Genomic DNA, 24,850 nt, shown 5'->3' on the forward strand with positions numbered 1-24,850 from the left:
CGGGCACACAGTAGGTGTACGCACGGTCCTCGTAACCTCTGCACGCGGTAGGGCTCGAGAAGCTAGCCCAGGCAGAGTGGGCCCCAGCCAGGGAGCACTGTTCGAAGTGTCCACCAAGCGCTGGCTCCCTGGCCCCGGCCCGGCGCCCTTCACTCGCGTTCCTTCCACACAGGAGGCGCTTGACAGTGCGTGCTAAAGAAACGCCTGTTTCTGGGTCCGGCGGCACACGACCTATGCCCATTGCACCGGCCGGTAAACCGAGGGCGAGGTGGGCGGTGCCGCGCCCGCTCCTTCCGTGGCGCCGGCTGCTGGCCCGGGCCGGGGGCGGAGAGCTGCCGGGAGGGACGCGCCGCCGCCCCACGCTTCCGTGCCCAGCTGCGCCCAGCTGCGCTCCTGCCCCCCGAGCGCCGCGGTTGGCTGCGGCTCGGCGGCCGCTGATTGGCCATCGCGGCCCCGGCGCGGTCCCCGATTGGCTGTGACGCGCGGCCGGGCGAGGCCCCCGCCGGCGCCTCCGCCGCGCCCGGCGCTGAGCGGTCATTGGGCGGCGTGATCTCGCCGCGGTTCCGCGGCCCTGCCGCCGCCGCCGCCTCTAGCAGAGCGCACCGGGCGGGCCGGTCGAGTGGTCATGGCGGGCGCGGAGGACGGGCCGGGTCAGCAGCCGGAGCTCGACGAGGATGAGGCGGCTTATTGCCGGCGCTGGGGCGCGCAGCACGCCGGGGCCCGCGAACTGGCCGCGCTCTACTCTCCAGGTAAGACCTCCCGGCCCCCCCCTCCGGGCCTGCAGTCACCAGCCCGGGCTACGGACAGCGACCCGGGTTCCCCAGATCGGAACCCCAGTCTCAGGCCCCGATGCAGAACTCCAGCCTCGGCTTCTAACCTTGCAAATAGCGCCCCCACGTCCGGGGACCCCACCCCAGAGCCCCTTCCAAGCTCAAGCCAGAGCTCCAGCCACTGGGCTTTCTAGATGCACAGACAATCCCTATATCAAGGAACTGCCATTTCAGCTCCCCGGACCGCATGCAGAGCTCCCATCGCACCCCCAGATCCGGATCCTAACCTCAAAGCATCCTCGGCTGCAAAGAGCGTCCCTAGACTTAGGGACCCCCATCCCAGGCAGCCCGTCAGCTACATGCACTGCCACTCCCTCCCCACCCCCCCCCCCCACCCCCGGCCCTGGCCTCTTGAAAGTCACGGCCTATCCCAGGTTCTCCAGATCTGGAATTCACACCCTAGGGCCCCATCTGTGCCCCAGCCTAGCAGCAGTGACCTCACCCTCCAAATCTGGGCACGTCAGCCTCCCTGCTTCTAGGAACCGCAACTCAGGAATCCCCAGCTACCTAGAGCCCCAGTCGCCGCCCTTCCCCCAAGCCCCATTCTAGTTATAGCTTCAGTGGCCACGGACCACCCCCTCTCCCAGCAGAGAGGAGCCTCAGCTCCCACTCTATTCCGGTATCCCGGTATCCCGAGTGGTGAGGGCACTGTAAATCTTCCAGTTTAAGCTCCTCCCATATGCAAGCCTCAAGTCCAGCCCTTGCCCCTTCCCCATTGCATATATTAGCCCCCTCAATTCTCCAAACCAGACCACAGTTTAGAGACCTTTACCTACCGTTCTGCCCCTAGAACATGGTCCCTGGCTCCCTCCTGCTGTGCCTACCATTTATGCTCCGGGGAGCACTAGCTTCCCCACCCTTTTCTGACTTCCAGTAGAGCCCAGGGAATCTCATTCCCTGGGCCTTCTGTCCCGAGGGGTTAAGGAAGTGCCATCGAGAACTCCAGAGTCAGGTGACTGGTTGCTGCAGGAGGCCCCTCTGCCTGGATATCGCCATCACACCAAGCTTTGTTTGTCAAACATTCTGACATCTTTCCTTTTGCCAGGGGACAGCCACCATGCACAGCCCTTGCCTGGGGTGGGCATGGGTCCACTACGACCTTCGGCTTTCTACTCTGACTGGCCCGGGTTTGCATACCATCTCTGCCATCACCGGCTATGTGACCTTGGGCCATTTGCTTTCTTGAGTCCTAGGTCACCAGAGGCCCTTTCTGGGCTTGCAGTTCCATGCTCTGGGTGTGATTTTTTTTTTTTTTTTTTTTCCAAATGACTTGGGTACCTGGCCCATGATGCCACGGTTTCTTTAGCTTGTTTCCAAAGCATCTAGCCTATGAACCTAAAACCTCCCGCACTCCCTGGGACAGGCTGGGCTTGGCATCCCGACTGCTTCTTGCTATGTGACCTGAACCAAGCCACTTTCCCTCTCTGAGCCTCAGTTTCCTCACCTCTAAAATGGACATAAAGTTTACCTGTTCCTTAGTGTTTGGGGGAAGAGGCAATGAGATCATCCACTTCGATGCAGTGCCTGGCATACAGTAGGTGCTCCCTTTTGCTACCCCAGTAGTCTGGTGTTTCCTGTGAGTCTCGGAATAAGGTGTTTCACCTCTCTTGTCCTCAGATTCACCACCTGAGATTTGCGGGTAAGGATTCAAAAGCTTCCTCCCTTGGTGTCCAGCTCTGCCCACCTGGGTAAACCCTACCCACTTTCAACCAAATCATACTCAGGCATTCTGAGCTCCCCCAGGAGACTGCCATTTCTCCATTCCCCCATGATTGCATCTTTGTCTCGTTCTGATTTCCCCAAATGCCCTCCACCCTCTGAAGAACAGCCATGCAGGGATCCGAGGCTGCAGATAGCCTCCAGATGCCCCAAACCTTCCGTAAAGGCCTTATCTCCTCTTGGCTTGGAGCTGGGAGGAGGCCAGGTGGTGAGGAGTGGAGAAGTGGGAGACTGGTCAGACTGGTTTCTCCAAATTTCATAGGTCTCCCTTCCTCTGTCTCTGTTCCATTCCTGTATGGCCTTGCAGAAGTACCTTGACCTTCTCTGGACTTGACTTAAAAAATGAGGGACCAGGCTCAATACATATGGAACATCTTCGTCCCAGTCTCCATTCTAAGCCCTGAAGGCAAAGCAGTGAATAAGAGGAAACATAGAGCTGGCATTTTACTAAGCCCAGTAAATAAGGAAAATAGCTCCCTTGCCCAGTAGTGGCAAGCATTATGGAGCAAATACATAGCAGAAAAGGGGGAAGTGAAATGTTGTTGGGGGCAGTAACATTTTAGAGATGGGGCAGTTAAGGCTTCACTGAGTGAGTAATATTTGAACAGAGACATGAAGGGAGGGAGGCCTGAAGATATTTGAGGAAGGATTGGTCCAGACCAAGGACCCAGCAAGTGCAAAGGCTCTGAGGTGGGAGCATGCCCGGAGTGTTTGTGGATATAAGGAGTCCCATGGGCTGGAGAAAAATAAGCAAGGAGAGAGTAGGAGAAGCTTCTGGGTTCCAGGACTGAATTCTTGATATTCTTGGGGCCAGAGGTGGATTGGCACAGTGACAGTTGGCAGCAATAATAAGGCAGTTAACACAGTTGACATTTATTTAGTACTGTTCGTGCTGGACATTTTCTCCATGTGATCTCATTTTATCCTCACCACAACTGTCTGAGGTGTCCCCTCGACACTAACTGCATTTTTCAGGGGAGGAAACAGAGGCTTCCCCCATTCCCCACATCTTGTAGCCTCGTCATAGCCCAGCCCCAACATGTGTTCTTCCTAAGCTTGTCCTGTTTGGGATCAAGCCTGCATCTACCCCTCCCAGAGGGCAGGGTCAGCAAGGCCTGGGACTGCTTGCATTTGATTTGCCTGGCACTTCATGAGCCCCCTGTCCATCTTGAAGACATTTCCTGAGGCTTAGCAAAGAGTAGAGACTTGCCTGCAATCACACAGCCAGTTAGCGGGGCCAGAACCAGAACACTGGTGGAAGGAGGGGGATGTTCTAGGTTCCGTGTTCTTAATCTTCACTGTGGAAGGGAGCCAGCCCAGGGTGGGTGTGCAGGAGGGGCCCAATGTTCCAGGTCAGTGGAGCAGCATGCGTGCAGGGCCGGTGACAGAGCGAGTGGGCCTAGTGTCTGCGGGGAGCTGTGAGTAGTCTGATCAGGGCAGCACTGGCTGGTGGGAACAGCAAAGGGCCAAGGAGTGAGGCAGCCTCAGCCTTATCCTGTGGGCTCCAAGTGTCTGGCCAAGAAGTTGGGGCCTGGTCCTAACGGATCCCGGGAGTCATGGAGGGTCCCTTAGCCCACTGCACTCCGGGTTCGGGGTTCACAGCAGCAGCCTGCCCTGTGCCAGGATTTGTGAAGGACTTGGCAGGCTTGGCAGGCCTCGTGGGCAAGCCCAGAGGTAAGGCTGGTGCCCAGCTTCCCCGCAGGTACCCGTGAAACGTGGCTGTGTATGTGGTACATCTCAGGTGCCCCGGCCTCTGGGGGTGGACCCTCAGGGGTCACTGGAGCCAGCTCTTCAAACCACCCTGGCTAACACAGGTACCTCTGGGCCTGGGGGAGACAAGGATCTCTTAGCTTGGGGTCAGGGCAAAGATTCGGCCCCCCAGAATGGACCTGGGGTCCCTTCCCAGGCCAGGCCTGGTCCCTGCCACTCTGGGCTGAGTTTTCACTCTGTCTCCTTCACTCTTGTTCTTTTTCCATTTCTTTGTCTCTCCTCTCTGGCCACGCTCTTTGTCTTTTTTCTCTTTGTCTCCCTATAATCTCTCCATGTCTCTGTTTTTTCCTCTCTTCCTGTCTCTCCCTTTCTCATTTCTCTGTGTCTCTGATTCCTGTTCTCTCTCATCTGTTTGCCTCTCTCTCTTCCTCTGTCTCTGTCTGGTTCCTGCCTTTTCTCTACCTCCTGTCCCCCCACCTCCCTGACGCCAAGGGCCATCAGAAGTACAGGTTATTCAGGGCTTGTCTGACTGAAACAAGAAGAGTCGGGCCTGATGCCAAGCCCTTGGCCGCCATGGCCTGCCCCCAGGAAAGCAAAGATGGCCGAGGCCTGGCGCCTGGCCTCCCCTGCTCCTCCCAGCCCTCCACAACCACCACACACAAGCCTGATCTCTTCCTCAGGCCAACAGGCATTCACGGCCATAACTCAGAGCCCAAATCATGGAGCCTGGCCAGGCCAGGGGCTGGCTCAGGAAAACAAGGCCCAGCAGTCTGCCAGAGGTGGCCCAAGCTCTCATGTCCTAAGCAAACCCCTTCTCTCCCCTGGGCCTCAGTCTGCCCATCTGTATAATGACACCACTTTAGACCACCTGGCCCTGCAGGCCCTGCCAGGCTGACTGTCCATGCTGTGACTTTGGGCCGGTCATTTAATCTCTCAGGCCTCGCTTCTCCCTCTGAAGGACAGGGCAAATGGTCCCCAGCCCACAGTGTGTGGCGAGGACTGGCTGAGCTCATCCCTGGCACCATAACTGGCATATAGTAGGTGCTCAGTGAGGGCCACTTAGTATTATAGATGTATTCTTTATGGATCAAAGTTGAAGCACTTGGTCTGGGAAGGATCCAGATTCCAGAGGCCAAACATAGATGGCGTTTAGAAGGGAAACTATTCCGATTTCAGGGACATTCTCCAAGGCACGGGGAGAGAGCTGGGCGCTCTTTAGAACCAGGACAGCTCCAAACATCCAGGCTCACTTGTCCCATTGACAAGCCCAGGATCCAAACCCAGCTCTTCATTTTTACCCACTGAGCCTCAGTTTCCTCACCTGGGAAGTGAGATCATGTAGCTCGTCCCTGGAAGCATTGAGACTTGAATGAGGGACTGTGCATCCGGCTCAAAAATGCAGGTGACTGCGGGGCTGCCCCCAAAGGAAGCCACCCAGTAGAGGCCGCAGACAAGGGAGGAGACTGGACTGAGCCGGGAGCTCTTGCCCCATCCCGTGGGGGCGCATAGCTGCTGCTGCTCAGGCCTGGGGTGCCCAGAGCCTTGTGTTCTCAAGAGAAACAGGAAATTAGGAATTGTAGGTGATTGTTTTTTAAGGTAGCTAATTTTATTTAGTTAGTTAGTTAGTTAGTTAGTTAGTCAGTTATTTTTTAAGCCAAGAGCAGAATGTGCTGGAGGGAGCTGGTCTGCAGCATCTCTAATGTGAGCTGCACCTGGTACCCCAGCTGTGATAGGCCTCAGTGTGTATCGGCCATTGTTACTGTTACTGCATCATGTTGCTGTCCCTGCAGGCTGGGGGGCAGGCAGGCTGGCATTGAAGAATCACCTTTCCCTTACCCCATCCACCTGCCCCCTGCAGACTTCTGCTTCTGAGTCCCAGGCCCAGGCCACAAACAGGAACCAGAAAGGGGAAGGCTGTGCTGGGCAGATTACAGTGACCCCAGGTAGGGGCTGCTGGAGCAACAGTGTCACGTGGCCCAAGGGAAACGGCCACTAAGAAGTGGGATACGAGAGGTTCCAGGCCCACATCTGCTGCTGTGGGATGGCTGTTGGGGTCCTCGCACTTGTTGGACCACAGTGTCCTCATCTGCATAAGAGCGGACCAAGGGAATGCAACCTGGGGCGTGTCCCTTCTCCCCTCTGACTCTCGGTCTTTTCACAGGGCAAAGGGAGGGCCACTGTTCTGATTCTGGCCCGGGGCGCAACGTTGTGTGTCCTGGCCAAGGAGCTTCTTTCTCTCTCTGGGCCTATTTCCCTATCAGGAGCAGTGGAACGTCTGATATTTCCTTCTAAGGTGCTTTGATGAGGGGCACCCAGAGACAAAGCCTGGCAGTGGTCCTCTAAGTTTCTGTTTAGAAATGTGTTCATTCCATGGACATTTATTGAGTACCAGCTGTGTGCCAGGGCCCTGGTGAGCAAGCCAGACATGGTCCTGGGCCTCCTGAGTTCACATTTGGGTTGGGGAAGATGGATGTCATAGGAGCAGCCCTATTCTGGGGGAGTCCAAGAGTCAGAGGAAGCATCATAGATAGCCTCCTGGACGCGGAGGCTCCAGGCCGAGGTCTGCAAGGGCATTGCCAGAGTCACTCCAGATCAGAAGGGAGGGAAGGAAATAGCAAGCACTAAGAGAGGACAGACACAGGAGGAACCTCTCTCTCTCTGCCATGTCCCCTTCAGTTGTTAATCACTCACAGGGACCTGCCCGGCCATAGGATCCTAGTCTGTCGCTGACTAGCTCTGCAGCCTTAGGTTACTTCCTTGGGACCACTCTGACCCTCTGATCTCTCATCTGCAAAATAGCATCACCTCAGCAGGTACCTGGCACATAGCAACTGCTCAGTAGATGTTTAACACTAACGATAAGAAGATTACTATCATTAAGGGTCTTCTGTGCCCTTGGGACCAGCTGCCCAGGAAAACAGTATCCCCAGGGGTCCTGTAGCACAGTCTGCACCACCCACGCAATGTTTCCCTTCCCTTTTATTTTTTTAATTTTAATTTACAATTATGAGGAAAGATTTTTGATAGAGGAGTACATTCACAAATACTAAATTCCAAGGGGAGTAAGTGAAATCCAGTCTTGACTAGGTAGCTTTTTCTTACCTAATGGCTGCTGCTTAGCGCTTTGCTTTCTTGTGCTCACCAGTATGTCCTGGACATCCTCCACGGCCACATATAAACAGCCGCCCAGGCATTTTTTTTCCTGGCTGCAAGGATGCCGTGGACCAAATTGATTTGGCTGATCCCCCAGGCGATGGACACCTCTGTTGTTTCCAGTGTTGAGAAAAAGACAGCTCAGACGAAGCTGCAGTGAGTGAATCAGCTTCTCTGAGCCCACATGCCTTTTAAAAATATGTGGCAGGAGATTTAAAAAGATCTCATACCCCTCTCCTGATTTCTGGCTTCTCTTAGGAATTAGAAGGTTGGGAATCCTGGGTCCACACTCCCACCTCGCAGGAGTCAGCCTGTTAGTGACCCTCCTTCACAAAGGGCACGTGTGCCACAGCCCACCGCCTCCACGCAGCCCACCTTACCCCCCGTCGCCTGCTTGACCCTTGGAGGCTTTGGGAGTTTGCGACCCCTCATCTCTTGTGTCATGCTCCCAGACCCCCTGCTCCCGGCAGGAACCCTAGAAGTGGTAACCAAGGCCCATTTCTCCAAAATCCCTGACTCAATGGAGCCCTGCTTGATGGACATTGGGCGGGATCTGATCCTCTGGGGTTAAAAGGTGTTATTAGCCTCCACCTCCAAATAATTATGTACAAAAGGGGACAAATGATGCAATGATGTCAGTTAAAAAAAAGCTCATTACAGTTCCCTGGAGCGTCTGCAAAGAGAGCCCACAAGGGCCCGGGAAACAAGTTCTGGTCCTGTCTGCCAAAGAATTGGCCTGCGCAGGCCAGCTTCATGGGCTGGTGCCTTGGGCAGACTCCTCCCCTTCTCTGGGCTTCAGTGACATCATCTGTGAAATGGGTAGGCCGGGGCCTGTTCTTCTCCGCAGCCCCTACGTTCAGCCTGTGCCTAGCTCGTTAGACTCCTTGAACATGGTGGCAGAGCTCATATGGGTCCAGCTCTGCCTGGCTCTAGTCTGCAGCCCCGTGGCCTTCGCCACCCGGCCCGCGCTCACCTCTGGCCTCCTGTCCCCGCAGGCAAGCGTTTCCAGGAGTGGTGCTGTGTCGTGTTGTGCTTCAGCCTCATTGCCCACAACTTGGTCCACCTCCTGCTGCTGGCACGCTGGGAGCACACGCCCCTCGTCATGCTGGGTGTCGGTGAGTGCCCATGGCCCCCTCTCTGCCTGCCTCCGTTTCCCCGGGGGTCAGGGACCTACCTGCTGTCTGTGCCACTCTGGTGGCAACTTGCACACATGGGTAACGATGCGTGGCTATGCGTGCTCACATGTGTGTGCGTGTGCCCGTGTGCACACGTGAACCAAGGACGTGCTGTGGGAACCCCACCTCTGTCTCAGTGACACCTCTGTTCCTCCTCTTACTTGGGCCAAAACCCTGGGCATCATCCTCAGTTCCTCTCTTTGTTTTCCGTTCCACACACGGACCTTCAGCAAATGCCCTTGGCTCTTCTTTCTTTTCTTTTTTCTTTTCTTTCCTTTTCTTTCTTTCTTTCTTTCTCTCTCTCTCTCTCTTTCTTTCTTTCTCTTTCTTTCTTTCTTTCTTTCTTTCTTTCTTTCTTTCTTTCTCTCTGTCTCTCTCTCTTTCTTTCTCTTTCTTTCTTTCTTTCTTTCTTTCTTTCTTTCTTTCTTTTTTATGATTGTATTTATTTGAGAGAGAGAGAGAGTGAGAGCACAAGCAGGAGGCAGGGAGAGGGAGAAGCAGGCTCCCCGCTGAGCAGGGAGCCCAACACAGGGCTCAATCCCAGGACCCTGGGATCATGACCTAAGCTGAAGCAGACACTTAACCAACTGAGCCACCCAGGTGCCCCTTAGCTCTACTTTCAAAAGGCACCCAGAATGCAAACATTACTCTCCACCTCCACTGTCCTCACTCTGGTCTGGCCATTGGCCTCTCCTGCCCTGACTTTTGTGGGAGCCTCTCCCTGGTCCCCAGCCTTCCCCTTTGCCCCCATTGTCCGTTCTTCGCTGGTAGCCAGAGGATCCCGTTAGATCCTCATTAAGGTCACACTACACCCCCATTCTCTGTGTTAGTAGAATAAAACCAACTCCTCAGTACCACCTGGCCCCAGTTCATCCTCAGACACCATCCTTCTCCATTCTTCTCTGGGGTGTCCTGCTCCCTCCACACTGGCCTCCTCATTGTCCCACCACCATGCACTGTTGGACACCCTCCTATCTCGGGGCCTTTGCACATGCTGTTCCTATGCCTGGAACTCTCTTCCCACACACACCTACCTGGTTCACTTCCTCATCCAGGTCTCCACTCAGAGGTCACCTCCTCAGGGAGGCTCTCCCTGATTACCTCTCAAAAATAGCAGCCCTACCATACACCATCCCTTAGCATACTCTGTTATACGATGTATTTATTCGCTCAGTATCTGTCTCCCTCCACTCAAATCTCAGATCCCTGAGAGCAGACATTCTTGTGTGTTCGCTGCTGCAGCCCCAGCCCCAAGCACGAGGCCTGGCACACAGTAGGTACTCGATAAATATTGATGAAATCAGGGAACGAAGGAATGAGCAAGCTGCAGCTTACAGTACCTGCTGCGTGTTTCCCATTGGTCAGGGCTCCCCCGTCCACAGCCGGAGAGTTGGTTGCTACACTTGTCATCCTTTTCCAGAGGAGCAAACGGAGGCTCAGAGAAGGGCTGGCCACCATCACACCTCAAGCCAGAAGCACAACATATTTCTTCAGTCACAGTCTCCACCCCCAGGTCCTGGGGTGACTCCTTCCTGTCCGTGCACCGGCCTCCCCTGTGCCCTCAAACTCAGGCACTCATCCCCTCCCCTGCCCCAGGCTCCCAGGCAGAGGGGCCGTTGTGCCCTTGGTCCGTCCGCCTGGCCCTCCCTAAGTGTTCAGCTCCCACAATCTCATTAAAAGCACTCTGGCTGCATAAGCCAATAGTGCTCAGGCTGGCTAATTGAGCCATCTGGGTATGCGGTGGGGTGGGCCTGTGCTGGGGGCTGGGCCAGCTGGAGGAGAGGGAGTTAACCCATCTGGTGCTGGGGAGCCACACATGCCCCCGTGGCGCAGGGGTGAGAGGGACCTCACCTGCAGCCCCTCTGCCTGCAAGCACTACATTCAAGGGCAGGAATGTGGCCGGCGTGAGCCCTGTTGCCCCCTCTGGGGGTGGTTATGAGCAGCCCTGGGTTCAAGTCCCAGCTCTCCTACCTCGTGGCTGTGGGGCCTTGGCAAGTGTTGTTACGTCTCTGAGCCTTGTTTTCCACACCTGTGAATTGGGGCTGTTTGCAGTACCTGCTCGTCGGGCGGCTGTGAGGGCAAAATGTAGGTGCGTGTATCCGTTTCGCAACGGATATGTCCCAAGTGCCTCCCATGCGCCAAGCCGCACGTTGGGCACTTTTAACTCCTGGTGCGAACCTTGTGAAGCGGCTTTGCTCACCATCCTGTGAGAGGCCGGGTGACTTGCCAGTTGGCCCTCCCCAGGGCAGCAGCAGAGTCTGGGCTCATACGTCCAGACCTGCCCAGCTCTTGAGCCACAGCCTCTCCCCACAGGGGCCATACAGCCTCCAGTTAGCGCCGGGAGGAGAGCGTGTCTGCACCCGGGTGTGTGTTTTATGAGCCAGGAGCCTGGGTGACCCAGGCAGGCCACCACCTCCTCTCCCTGGTTGGGATCAGAGCTTCCAGTCCCTGGCCCAGGAGCTCTCTGGGTGTCCAGTCACCGCATGTGACACCAGTTCCCCCATCCCACACCTTTGCCTCTGGGCCGATAAGAGCAGACAATTTCCTGATAGTGGTGTTTGCACAGTCCCTAATCGATTTAAGTAGCCACCCTGATTTGTGTATTAACATGCAGGAGGCCAGGCACCGTGCCAGTCTGCAGAGCCTGCCTCTAGCCCAGCACTATCTCCCCAGAGGTTCCGGTGTCCCGGCAGGCCCTGGAAACCAGGGGAGGCGGAAGCATGAAAAGGTGCCCAGTTAATAAACACTGACCAATGATGCAATGCTGGGAAGCAAAACCAAGATAAGAGAACAGGCAGGAAAGGCCTTTCTGGAAAAGTGGCATTTGCAGGGAGACCTGAAGGAGGAGAGGGAAGAAGCCAGGCAGATATCGGGGGGAGGGGGGGGCGTGCAGCAGGGAACAGCAGGTACAAAGGCCCAGAGGCTGGTGTGTGCCCAGGGAACAGACGGGAAGCCAGTGTGGCTGGAGAAGAAAAAGTAGTTCGTGGCAGCTCAGAGGCAGGAGAGGCGGGCACAGACTGCCAGGCCGTGGTCTGGACACGGGGTTTTGTTCTCTGGGCCACAAGGGGCCATTGGTGAGCTGCAGGGAAGATGGATGGGGGCAGAGAGGACCAGAGAGGAGGCGAGGATGGTGGCCCAGACCAGGTAGGGCAGTGGAGGCAGTGAAAAAGTGTCAGATTTTCAGTGAGCTGTGCAAGGTAAGCAGCCAGAGTGTCCTGTCAGATCAGCTGTGGAGGTGAGAGAGGGCCTGTCAGTGGCAACTCTCAGGCTTTGATGGAAGGGACGAGGTGGGAAGAGGCGGCTTGAGGGGAGATGCTTGAGCTGCCTGCCTGAGAGCCAGGGCAAGGTGCCGAGCAGGAAATTGGAAATCCATGTCTGGAGTCCAGGAAGGAGGCTGGAGATAGAAGGCTGGAGGTCCTTGCAGTAGAAGAGGTATTTGAAGCTCAAATGCTGGCAGAGTGCCCCCAGCGGCTGAGTGTAAGTAGAGAAGAGGCCCCGGGGCCTCCAGGCTGGGGGGCCGGACGAGGTCACAGAGGGCAGGAGGAGAATGTGTCTCCAGAAGACTTGGGGGTCAACTAGGAGTGGCCACAGAGCAGACCAGCAGGATGGGGCAGCGAGGGGACCCCCGGATTTGTCCACATGGAGGCCATCAGTGACCGTGACAAGGACAGCACTGTCATCAATGAAAGCATGAACAAATGAATGCCTCTGGGAGCCTTTGAGCTGTTTGCTGTGCCTGGGGAAAGTGGAGGAAGAGCGTGGGCGCTTGTGAGTTGGCTCTTGAGGCATGAGTAGGAATTTCTTTTTTTTTTTTTTTTTTTAAAGATTTTATTTATTTATTCAACAGAGATAGAGACAGCCAGCGAGAGAGGGAACACAAGTAGGGGGAGTGGGAGAGGAAGAAGCAGGCTCATAGCGGAGAAGCCTGATGTGGGGCTTGATCCCACAACGCCGGGATCACGCCCTGAGCTGAAGGCAGGCACTTAACCGCTCTGCCACCAAGGTGCCCCACGAGTAGGAATTTCTGGTGGCCTGGTAAAGGGGAGGGTGTTCCAGGCAAGGGAGCACAGTGAATGCAAAGACTGGTGGTGACGTCAAAGGTCACATGGCCTCAGGTCAGGTGAGGAGTCAAGCTGAAAGCTGGGAAAAGGTGGTAAAGTGGGGATCTGGCCCAGGCCCCTGTGGAGCAGCCTGCCTACAGCTGATCGCTTATTTTTGTTGTTGTCGTTTTTTAAGATTTTATTTATTTGTCAGAGAGAGAGAGTGCCTGGAGCACAAGCAGGGGAAGGGCAGGCAGAGGGAGAAGCAGAAGACTTTGCTCAGCAGGGAGCCTGATGCAGGCTTGATCCCAGGAGGCTGGGATCGTGACCTGAGCCCCTGAGCCAGAGGCAGATGCTTAACTCATTGAGCCACCCAGGCGTGATCGTGTCAGTCTTAGCTGCTCTCACTGTCTCCACACCAGGCCTTGAAATGGGAGGGGGCTCACAAGTCACAGCTGGGTGACCTGCAGCCAGATGAAGGCCCCACCTGCTGAGTCAGGGTAGCCCGGAGTGAGTTTTTCACCATCCTGTACCTGATTGCAGTGTCCTGCACATGGGGCTCTGACCAGGCCCAGGCTGCCCCCAGGATGAGCCGGCTCCAGCCTCGGCCACCTGCACTGGGACAAAGACTCCCTGTGTGTTTGCCCCGGCCACCCCTGCCCCCCGTTACAGCCTCCTCAGGCAGCAGGCCAGGAGTCCTGGAGTCACTGCTCTAGAAACAGCCACTTGCAGAGGCCCCGGGGCTCACAGAGTCCAAGGGTGTGGGGTGCTCCTTCTCACCAAAAATAACTCCTGACATCTCTCCAAAGCACACGTCCCTCCCTGCTCAGCAGCCTGCAAGGGCCAGGTGCTGGTCATTCGACAGATGACAAGACTGAGGCCTGGGGAGGGGGGTAACCCCGAAACTACTAACTAGAGCTACCCCCGGGAGCACTTACCACGTCCCAGGGACTTACTTTACGTGCGTGAGCCCTAAGTTTACTAACCGATTGTACTTAAGGAGAGTAAGTGCCGTTAACGTCCCATTTCTCAGACCTGGACATGGAGGCTCAGCATCTTTATGAACCGCCCTCATGACGGTCCCTGGCCACTCGCCTGCATCCCCTACTGCCCTTACCCTCCGAGTCTCCTTTGTCCTCTGGAAAGTCGGGATGCGTCAGGGCCTATCTCTATGGACGTGAAATAAGATGATACAGTTTTTCAAAAATAGACCTTATTTATTAAAACGGTTTTAGATTTACAGAAAATGAGCAGGTAGTATGGAGAGTTCCCATAAGCCGCCTGCCCCCAGTTGCCCGTCTTGTTAACATCTTACATTTTACAACTGTGTCGTACACATGTTAAAATCAAGATACCAATATGGAGACATTATTATGAATTAAAATCCGTAGTTTATTCAGACTTCCTTAGTTTCTTTTTCTTTTTTTTTTTTTTTAAAGATTTTTTTATTTATTTATTTGACAGAGATAGAGACAGCCAGCGAGAGAGGGAACACAAGCAGGGGGAGTGGGAGAGGAAGAAGCAGGCTCCCAGCGGAGGAGCCTGATGTGGAGCTCGATCCCATAACGCCGGGATCACGCCCTGAGCCGAAGGCAGGCGCTTAACCGCTGTGCCACCCAGGCGCCCCTGGACTTCCTTAGTTTCTACCTAACGTGTCCTTTTTCTGTTCCAGGATCCCACCTAGGATGCCACTCATTTACTTATCATGTTCCTTCAGGCTTCTCTTGACTGTGACAGTTTCTCAGACTTCCCTTGTTTTTGGTGACCTTGACAGTTTTGAGGAGCCCTAGTGTCTCATAGGATGCCCCTCTATGGGAATTTGTCTGGTGTTTTTCTTTTCTTTTCTTTTAAGATTTTTTTATTTACTGAAGAGAGAACCCAAGCAGAGGGGAGGGGCAAAGGGAGAGGGAGAAGGAGACACCCCACTGAGCAGGGAGCTGGAAACGGGGCTCCATTCCGGGACCTTAAGATCACGACCTGAGCTGAAGGCAGATGCTTAACCCACTGAGCCACCCAGGCACCCCTGGTGTTTATCTTTTTATTTATTTATTTACTAGAGTAGTGGGGAGGGCAGAGGGAGAGGGAGAGAAGTAGACTCCCTGCTGAGCGTGGAGCCTGACAGCACAGGGCTCAGTCTCACGACCCATGAGATCATGACCTGAGCCGAAATCAAGAGTCAAGACACTTAACTGAGGCAGCCAGGCACCCCTGTCTGGTGCTTTTCTTAGACCCCGTTCTGTGTTTGGGGGAGGAAGAGCTCAGAGGTAAAGTACCATTTCCATCCCATCATGGCCAGTGAATGTCTTATCAACATGACTTAGACTGTGATGTTGACCTTGACCACCTGGCCCACGGAGGTTTGTCAGGTTTCCCCACTGTAAAGTTACTCTCCTCCCCCTGCCTTACGGTATCCTCCCTGGAAGGAAGTCACCGTGCACAGCCCATATTCAAGGTGTGGGTGTTACATTCCCCAATAGTGCATTTTGACTTAAGGTCCGGCACGCAGGAAGCGTTCCGTAAATGTTAGCCGCTATCATAAATATTGTTTTTCTATTATTTTTATTATTATCATTCTTGTCATGTGTAAGGATTAAATGCTTAGGACGATTAAGGAGTTAAGATGTGTAACCGGTTTAGGACTAGCCTTGGTGCAGTTCAGGGATTAAGAGAGATAAAACATTTAAGGTGCTGGCACAGGGCCTGGCACCTATAAGTGCTCAATAAATGTTGAGTGAGAACAAATAAATAGCTGGCATCTTTGCCCAGAGGCAGTGTAGGCATATGTCTGCCTACAGGCTTGTGTGTCAGCGTTCACAGCAGCTCGACTCCTAGCATCTGCATCTGAAACCCGCCGAGACGTCCAGCAGCTCAGTGGGCAAACTCCCCTGGTGCATCCAGACAGGGGACTACTGCTTAGCAATACAAAGGATGCGCCATGATAGAGATAAAGCAGGGGGATGTGACCAGGAGCACCTGCCGGGGAGGGTGCCTTTAGCCAGGGGTTTGGGGTGATGTTTGCCCTGAGCCGAGGAGGAGCTAGCTCCCTGGGGATCTTCAGGGAGAGATGGAGTGCCAGGTAGAGGGACAGCAAGTGCAGAAGCCCTTGGCTGGGGGCACCTGGGTGGCTCAGTCGGTGAAGTAGCTGCCTTTAGCTCAGGTCATGATCCCAGGGTTCTGGGATCAAACCCCGCCTCGGGCTCCCTGCTCAGTGGGGAGTCTGCTTCTCCGTCTCCCTCTACCCCTCCCCCCATCCCTCCCCCCGGACTTGTGCTGTCTCTCTCGCTCTCTCAAATAAATGGATGAAATTAAAAAAGAAAGAAAGAAAGATTTTATTTATTTGAGAGAACAAATGAGAGAGCACAGCGCGGGGGTGGGTAGAGGAAGAGGGAGAAGCAGACTCCCCAGTGAGCAGGGAGCCCGAGGCGGGGTTCGATCCCAGAACTCTGGGATCATGACCTGATCTGAAGGCAGCCACTTAACCACCTGAGCCACCCAGGTACCCCTATATAAAATCTTTAAAAAAAAAAAAAAAAAAGTCCCTTGGCTTTTGTCTCCCCAGCCTCCCCACCTCCCCTAGCCCAGATCCACTTCCTAACACTGTCATTGAGGAGCAGAACTGCCCAGCCTGGATGGCATCTAGGGGTTTTTCTGTAGCCTCCAGTGTCCCAAGGCCCCGGACCCCTGTCACCAAGGAGCTGAGGACCCCAGCAGAACTCAAAGAACCCTTAAAGGGCCCTAGCTGGACCTCAGAAGATTTCACAAGGAGAATCAGTCTGGGGAGGAGGAGGGAAAGAGTTTGCCTGAAGTTCTGTGACCCATAAGACTGCACATAATGCCACTCAAAACTGCATTCGTGGCCTACGTGGTTTACAGCCCCTCCCCCCATCGCTCTGCCCCAGGGGACAGTGAGCTCAGCGTCTGCTGCATCTCTGGCTCTAGGGCTTGGCACACAGTAGGTCCTCACAGAATGTTGCTTGATAGACAAAACGGCTGAGGAGCAACAACAGTTGATTGGTTTGCTATATGCCAAGCACTGGACTTAGTGGTTTGCATTGATTAATTCAAGGAATGTTTACTGAACCCCTACTAAGTGCCAGGAACGGGGACGCAGCCATAAACAAAAGACTAAAACCCCTGCCTTCGTGCAGTTGACATTCTTGAGTGGGAGAGACCATGAGCAAACAAGTGACGTCCACGAGGATAGGCGCTTGGAGCAAAAGAAAGACAGGAGATAGGAAATGCTGCTGGAAGATGGGGGTGGTTATAATTTTAGATCAGGTGTCCCCAGCAGATGTTTGAGCAAAGACCTGGGGGAAGTGAAGGAGTGCGCTGTGCTACACCTGGGGAAGGAATATTCCAGGCAGAGGGAACGGGAAATGCAGAGAGCGATGCAGAGGTGTGTGAGGTGAGCGGGAGGAAAGGGAATAAGCCAGGAGGGCTGAGATGGCAGTGAGCAGGGAGAGTGATGGGGGATGGCACCGGGGTGTTCCCTTGCACAGGTACGGGGCCACTCTGCCTCAGTTTCCCCCTGTGTGCAGGGGCGGTGGTACATCCTGCTATGATAGATTTGGACCTCAAGGCAGGTTAAGAGCCCAGCTGTGCCACTTGCCATCTTTGTGGCCTCTGCCTAGTCACTTCTGTTCTCCAGGCCTCCTGTTTCCACCTCTGTAAGGGGACCATGAGGATGGTACCTACTTGGACCAGACTGAGAATCCACTGAGATCAAGCATGTAAAGCACTTGGGCCTGGCACTGAAAGTGCTCAATCAATGGCAGCCACTGTGTTTTTTGTAGTGGCAATTCCCATCTATCTAGAGGAAACTAGGGCACAGAGAGGTTAAGTATCATGCCCAAGGCCACACAGCTAGTGAGAGACAGCTAGGATTTAAGTCCACATCTAACAGCTCTTAACCTCTGTATTATACTTAACCCTCAAGTGAGTGAATGGTGTTGAGGTCTTTGAAGGAACCCCAGTCCAGTTCCGAACACATTGAGAACAAAGTCAAGGAAATCGCTGCCGGAGACCAAATCGTGACATTTATTGTGATCAAAGCTACGTTTTGGAGGAAGGCGTGGCTCCTGTCTGCATCCGAGGTGTTTTCCGACACCAGACCCCAGAAGGAAATTTCCATCTAGTCACTCGCAGCACCCAAGCAGAGCGGGCTTCCCTCTGTGGAGTGACTGGGGGTCAGAGAGAAGGGAACAGTCAGCTCCTACTAGGGAAAAGTTGAGTTGATCTGCTCATGCCCGGTTTATTTCCTCCAGACCCACCAAGCAAATGAGTCCCCACATATCCCCTGGGCAGAGCAAGTAAAGCGACAGGAGTGTTATACCTAAGGCTCCATTCACAGGGAAGTAGAGAAAGGACACCACCCCCATAACAAGTGAGTGAGCAAGCAGGCGAGTGCATGAACGAGGGACTCCCTACTGTGGGGTGGAGGGTGGGCAGGGCTGCCCCGCTTGGGGTCCCCCACCCCCACCTCACCCTCCTTTTGTCCACAGTTGCAGGCGCTCTCATTGCTGACTTCTTGTCTGGCCTGGTGCACTGGGGAGCTGACACTTGGGGCTCCGTGGAGCTGCCCATCGTGGGGAAGGTGCGTATGTCGACCCAGCCCTGCCGCCCAGCAGGGCGTTGGGCTGTCTGACCTTGAGTGAGCCCCCTTCCTCTCTGAGCCTCCTGTTTCCCTGTTTGAAAGACAGAAACCATTGTTCCAGCCTGACCCCATGCCCATCCCCTAGGGCCAGAACCCACTGGAAAACCCCCTGGGATTTTCTGGAAGCAAAAGCATCAAGCATGGGATAGTCAGAAAGTTTTGAGCCCCCTGAATTTGGAGGCCACATCTTGTTCTCCTTTTCCAGCCCTGCTGTGCCTCACCGTTTGTTTTAATCGAACTTTACCTTCTATCAGACTTCTTTGATTGTGACAGAAAGTCCAGCACAAGCTGGCTTAGCCAAACGAAGGTACTGGTTCATGTAACAACATTTCAGAGTAGAACCAGGGTAAAGCATGGCGGGGCCTAGGACAGTCATACCGTGTTTTCATGACTCCATCTCTCTCCACGTCTCCCTCTGCTTTCCTCTGTTGGCTTCACTGTCACGTGGGCTTTTCCTTCATCCTGCCAGCTTGGCCCCATCGGTGGAAAGAGAACTCTCCTTTCCCACAATTAGAGCCAAAGTCCCATGGCTCCCTCCCATTGCCCCAGCGCAGGTCACCTGCCTACCCCTGTCAGTCAGGGTGGCAGAGAGATGCTCTGATTGGCCGGGCCAGGGTCACGTGCTTACTTTTAACTAAGGGGTGGAGGGGTCAGTCCCATGGGAACAGCTTGTACCAATGGAAGGGGAAGTCGGGGACACTGTTACCAGGAGGGGCGTGGCCACAGGGGAGAATTAGAGGGGGCCTGCCTGCCGCTGTGAGGGGCGTCCTCAGCTGTATTAGAGTGGGGAAGAAGGGTGGAGATTGTCTCCAACTCCCCTCACGTCCCTGATGAGGAAACTGAGGCCCCAAGTGGGGCATTACCATCCCAAGGTCCCCGCCAAGTCATTGTGACCATTTTCTGCCAGAGCTGCTTAGACCTGGATCCTGAAGGCTCCATATCAGCAGCATGGTGGAGTGTTCTGGCATCCCAAAGGCCAGTAGGCGAGTCCGAGTCCAGTGTGCATGGAAGGTGGTGGAGAGAGGCTGGCCACCCCAGGCTGACTGGTCCGATATATCCCTTCTCCCGCCCGCACCCCCACCCCAGGCTTTCATTCGACCCTTCCGGGAGCATCACATCGACCCCACAGCCATCACCCGACACGACTTCATCGAGACCAACGGGGATAACTGCCTGGTGACACTGCTGCCTCTGCTAAACATGGCCTACAAGTTCCGCACCCAGAGTCGCGGTGAGTGTGCCAGCTGGCGGTGGGCTGCAAGGGGGCCGTGAGGACAGACTCCCTTCACGACGTTATAAAACATTTTTAGTTATCGTCCTGGAAAATTGGGATGTTCAACATAAAAATCTGTGTTACTAGCTTCTCCTAGACAATCCGCTCTGGCCATCCTGGGTCCTCATTCCCATTTGGCTCCACTGGGCGGGAGCTGAGCTGCAGCTGCCATCTTTAGCTGGTCCCCCCTTCCCCGCTGCTGTCCTACACCGGGACCGCCTTGCTCGTCTGCATGACCTGCCCGGCCCTGAGGGCTGCTGGCTCAGCTGCCCTGGCTTAGTAGCAAGAATAGAGGCAGGAAGTTCCGAGTTCTGATCTCTGCTCCGCCTGTTTGGGGGAAGAAAGCAAGTCATTTTCACCTCTGTGAGCCTCAGTTACCTTATCTGTCAGGTGGGCAGAAGCAAGGGGGGGGGATAAGTACTTCCTCTGTGCCAGGTCTTGTTCTAACAGCCTGACACCTCATCGATCCTTAGAGCAGCCCCTCCCTCTGTGGGCAGATGTGAGGACTTTCTGTGGTACAGTGGCTGCTGCGGTGCCCGCCCATATCCTCTTACACAGGCATGCGCCCATCCCCCAGTTACCAGGAGTGGTAGCTGCTAAGAACTCCCAGCTGTCCCTTCTAAGAACTGCCAAAGCAGGTCTCACATCTCCCCTTGGGATAAGCCTAAAGCCTAAGGCTGAAGTGATAGGAAAAGCCTACAGAAGACCAGCCCTCTCATCTCTGGGTGGGACCAACTCTGTGGAGCCCTTAACCCTCCAGAGCTGCCCCCAGAATCAGACTGAGTGAGACAAGACCCCCCCAACTCCATCATTGCTTAGTTCTCCCTCTGCTTCCCTCACCCCCTCAGATGTTTTTCTGAACAGAGGACGCCCCCCCCATTCCTCCTCATATAAATTATGAGCACAGGAACCCTTGTCTCAGGCTCTGCTTCTAGGGAATCTGGACAAAAATCTATTCCCATTTTACTGATGACGAAGTTGAGACTCAGAGAGGCAGAGGCACTGACCCAAGCTCATATAGCCAAGAAATGTCAGAGCACGGACCTGAACCCAGCTCTGCCTGACTCCAGAGCCCTCATCTGCAACTCTTTCTTATGCTTACTCCATTATCTGCCCATCGAACAGAAGACAAGACTGAGGCCCAGAGGGGAGTCTGAACTTGCCTGAGACCATGGGGGAGGGTGTAAGGAGGCCTGGGAGCTGCCCAGAGGCAAGTGGTGAGGGCCAGGCTGGTGGCGGCCCCTCCCTGTGACAACTGTGTGGCCCTGTGGGCACCACCCTCTCCCTCCCCTGCAGAAGCCCTGGAGCAGCTGTACCCCTGGGAGTGCTTCGTCTTCTGCCTGATCATCTTCGGCACCTTCACCAACCAAATCCACAAGTGGTCACACACGTACTTTGGGCTGCCACGCTGGGTCACCCTCCTACAGGACTGGCATGTCATCCTGCCACGCAAACACCACCGCATCCACCACGTCTCTCCCCACGAGACCTACTTCTGCATCACCACAGGTGCGGCTGCCGGGTGGCGTGGAATAGGCTGTCCCCACCTCCAGCTGTAGCTCCATCCCTGGGGTCTGTAGGGCAAAGGTCACAGGAGGAGGTCCTGGAATCCCTGTCCTGCAGGAACATGCTCTTACAGCACACACGGACCTACTATGTGTCAAGCATTCTAGGTGCTGAGGACACAGCAGTACAAGGGAGATAACCTTCCCCACTCCCACCTCCCACCTCATGGAGTTGAGATTCCACCCATCCAGCCAGCAGATATTTGTTGAGCACCTACTATGTGCCACACACTGTCCTGGACTTAGGACACAGCACTAAACGAACAGGCACAAATCCCTGCCTTTATGGCATTCCCATTCTCATAGGGGCCATGCCAGACAGCACCTAAGTAGTAACATTTAACCTGCTTACTGCTGTGGAGCAAAGTAAAGCAGAGGGTTGGAGAAGGAAATGAGGGACTTTACCCTTGAGAGAAGGTGATCGGTGAAAGCCTCGCTGAGAAGGTGACATTTGAACTGAGGGAGAAGATTGCAGATCTGGAGGAAGAGCACTCCAGGCCACAGGAACAGCAGGTGCAAAGTGCCTAAAGGAGGAACAGCTGGTTGGTTTGAGGAACAGCAAGGTGGCTACTGTGGCTGGAGTGAAGGGCATTAGGGGCAGAAGAGAGGGGAGATGACCGAGTCTAGAAGTGAGAAATGCTTTGGGGGACAGAGCAGGGTGAGGGGCAGAGAGTCATGGAGTGAGGAGGCAGAGTTGCTGTTCATAGAAGGAGGTCAGAAATCTGAAAACAAGCGTGGGGGGGACCCTGCAGCCAGGTCAGGACAGACCAGTTCAGACAAAGGGAATAGTAAGTATAAAGGTCCTGAAGCAGGAACATGCCTGTTGTGGCTGAGGAACAGTAAGGAGACCCACATACCATTAGCAGTTCATGGACCAGTACCAAAGGTGAATGGAGCAGGTTTTCTGGGGCCAGTGGGCATCAAACTTCAATGTGGCAGAGCTGCTCTCGGCATCCTGATGGCAAGTCAGGCCAGCTTCGGCTCAACTGTCAGCTTTTCCATGTGTGCCTTTAGGAGTCTCGGACCTCGCTGATGTCCTTTCTCTCCCCCACGGGATGGGGCTGCAGCCCCCTCCTTCCATACCGCCTTCCCAGCCCTGGCCGTGAATGACACTATGGCAGACGCCAGGTGCTTGGCATGGGATAGGTACTTGATAAGTTAAAGCTCCTGGTTTGCGCGGGGCACAGGGTGCGTTGTCTGTCTGGAGGCAGAACTGAGAACCACAAAAAATATTTCTTGTAGGTCTGAAAGTCATGTTCTTTGAGGCCAAGTGGAGGGGTTAGAATTTAGGCCTACGATCGATCCTGGTTTGGCCACCCACTAATTGGGAGACTCCCCTGCAAGCCTGTCTTCGCATCTGGAAAATGGGACGCAGTAGTACCTACCTCATGATTTGGGTGGGAGGCTGCAGTAGAGAGGAAGTAAGATTGTAAGCAATATTTATTAAGCAATATTTATTGTGCCAGGGGATCACCAGTGGAAAAACATGGGGTTGTGCTGTGTGGAGCAGGACATTCTAGTTGGAAGTTGCAGAGAAAAACCAACACAAAACAGGAAGGTGGTGAAATAATGAGAATGGTTACAGGTTATCATAAAAGCTGTAACAAAACAAAAGAGGGTGATGTGGTCAAGGAAGGCTTCCTGGAAGAGATGGCAGGTGAGCCTAGTAATAAGAAATGCTGCCACCGTGCCTGGCACACAGTAAGCACTGGGTAAGAAAGTGAATGAGTGAGGGGACAGAGGCATGTGTGAACAGCCCTTGAGCCCATTGGTGGGAGGTCCCCAACCCCAGATACCTTGGTCAGCCTTTGTCCCCTGCCCTGTACAGACTTACTCCTAGGTGCTCCTGCCCCAGGCAAAGCCAGCACTTTCCTTCCATCTCCTCGACTGCTGCTCTCCCATTCAGCCCCCCCGGTGCCCTGTTTCCACTGCAGGCTGGCTCAACTACCCTCTGGAGAAGATAGGCTTCTGGCGACGCCTAGAGGACCTCATCCAGGGCCTGACCGGCGAGAAGCCTCGGGCAGATGACATGAAATGGGCCCAGAAGATCAAATAACTCCGAGCCTGCCACCTTATTGCCAACCTTCCCCAGCCCCCCAAACCGAAGCCATCTGCCAAATTCCAGCCTCCTTGTGCTGGCCCCTCCAGATGGAGAGGATGCCTCCTGGGCTGGGCCCGGGCACCCCCCAGCCCACCCCTCGTGACACAGAATACTTGAGCCACTGATTTTTCATTTCCTATTTTTCATTTTCTTTCCTTGGCCCCTCCCCAGCCACCTGAGCTGCTCTGTCTCCAAGCCTGACTCTGCAGAAAAACGAGCCCCGCCCTGCCAGCCATTCCTTGGGTAGAGGGGAAGCTCATCCACTCCCTGCACTCCTCCAGCCCCCCGCCTCACTGGGCAGTCCTTCAGTGTGGCTGGCGTTGGGGCCACTGAGTCGTCTTATCTGTCTCTCCTTGTTTGCCCCCAGTGGTCTAGGAGCCCCCCAGGCACACCTATGTGTCCCTGGAGCATTGCCCTACTATGGCCCTGTGAACTGACCCTGAAGGCCTGGGTGGGTGGACAGTCCCAGGCACCACCTTCGGCCTAGCCTGTCCACCCAAGGATGGCCAAGTGCAACAAGGGTCTGAGGGCAGCCGGCCAGAAGAGGCAGGAATCCCCTGCCCAAGCCTGGACCCCCTTCTCCCCTGCCCCTCCCCATCTGCCCATGGGATTCCAGCCAGAGCTGATATTTCTAATCAGAGGATGTCTTCACAGAGTGCAGCCCCTGCAAAGGGCCTTGGTCATCTGGAAGGGGACACAGAATCCCCTCTGGCTAGGGGGATGTCCGAGAAGGAAGAATGGGGCTTTTTTGTTTTGGTTTGTTTTTTTTTAAAGGTGCTTGCTTGTTTAATGTAAATAATAGAAAGCCTTAATATCTTTTCTGTAACACGGAGTAATATTTTAATGTCATGTTTTGGATGTACATAATATATTTATAACAAAGCAGCAAGAGTCTACTTAACCTCGGCTGCCTCGTGTTTCCTGGTTGGCTGGGGGGTAGGGGGTTTAAGGATCCTGGAGGGTAAGGCCCTACCCCTAGCCCATTCCTAGCTCCCCTCCTCCCACCTTGGGCTCAACATGAGAGCTTTGTCACTTGAGAGACAGTGAATTAATGTTGTCATCTGCTCCAAACAGTTTTGGAGGAGACCCACAACTGGATGAGGAATGGTCTTCCTGCAGAAGATCATGATGATAGAGTGATGAAGGCGGATCCTATTAGTGAATTACTTCAGCAAATGTTATTGGCCCCTGGTGTGTGCCAGGCTCTGCCTGGACACTGGGGCACACAGCAGTGAACAAACAGACAAGGACTTACCCTGGTGGAGTTGACCTCCTGAGGAGAGAGACAATAAACATAAATAAATGCACATGTACATTCAGATGGTGATTTGTAAAGGAAATCAAAAATAATGTATCACATTGGAAAAGCAGGGTGGGGCAGCTTTGGCAGGGTGGTCAGGGAGGGTCTCTCCAGGGAGAGATATTTGACCTGAAACCTGGGGGAGGAGATGGAGCCATCGAGGGGTAGGAGGCTGGCAGACTGGACAGCAAGTGCAATGGCCCTGAGGCAGGAACAAGTCTGAGGTTTTCAAAAGACAGTGGGGCCAGACTGGAGTGAACAAGAGAAAAGTGGAAGATCCGGTTGGAAAATTAGGGACTTGTTACATGGAGCCTCACAGGCTGAGGAAGTT

At 54.5% G+C, this 24,850-nt stretch overlaps 1 protein-coding gene and 1 long non-coding RNA gene across 2 annotated transcripts; one reads left to right on the forward strand and one right to left on the reverse strand.

Annotated features, from left to right (window-relative positions):
- The first annotated feature begins 530 nt into the window (after positions 1 to 530).
- On the forward strand, positions 531 to 24,532 carry PEDS1 (plasmanylethanolamine desaturase 1). The gene is made up of 6 exons (XM_026503715.4): positions 531 to 749; positions 8,408 to 8,527; positions 18,129 to 18,220; positions 19,367 to 19,511; positions 20,850 to 21,062; positions 23,053 to 24,532. The coding sequence occupies exons 1-6, from the start codon at positions 626 to 628 to the stop codon at positions 23,172 to 23,174; spliced, it is 816 nt and encodes a 271-aa protein (XP_026359500.1). The 5' UTR covers positions 531 to 625; the 3' UTR covers positions 23,175 to 24,532.
- LOC113258711 (uncharacterized) lies at positions 17,645 to 24,291 on the reverse strand. The gene is made up of 5 exons (XR_003317329.4): positions 21,976 to 24,291; positions 21,524 to 21,642; positions 18,659 to 21,127; positions 18,112 to 18,311; positions 17,645 to 17,807 (listed from the first exon to the last, which is right to left on the reverse strand). It is a non-coding gene; the product is annotated as an uncharacterized LOC113258711 (long non-coding RNA).
- Positions 24,533 to 24,850: the final 318 nt, after the last annotated feature.

The sequence above is a fragment of the Ursus arctos genome, unplaced genomic scaffold (genome assembly GCF_023065955.2).
Source record: "Ursus arctos isolate Adak ecotype North America unplaced genomic scaffold, UrsArc2.0 scaffold_16, whole genome shotgun sequence".
Classification (NCBI taxonomy): Eukaryota; Metazoa; Chordata; class Mammalia; order Carnivora; family Ursidae; genus Ursus; species Ursus arctos.

Excerpts from the sequence above, each read along its gene's own strand:
- PEDS1 (XM_026503715.4), top strand. The coding sequence starts at position 626 with ATGGCGGGCGCGGAGGACGGGCCGGGTCAGCAGCCGGAGCTCGACGAG. Across the intron at positions 8,528-18,128 it reads CCTCGTCATGCTGGGTGTCG|TTGCAGGCGCTCTCATTGCT; the intron begins GTGAGTGCCCAT and ends TTTTGTCCACAG. Across the intron at positions 18,221-19,366 it reads AGCTGCCCATCGTGGGGAAG|GCTTTCATTCGACCCTTCCG; the intron begins GTGCGTATGTCG and ends CCCCCACCCCAG.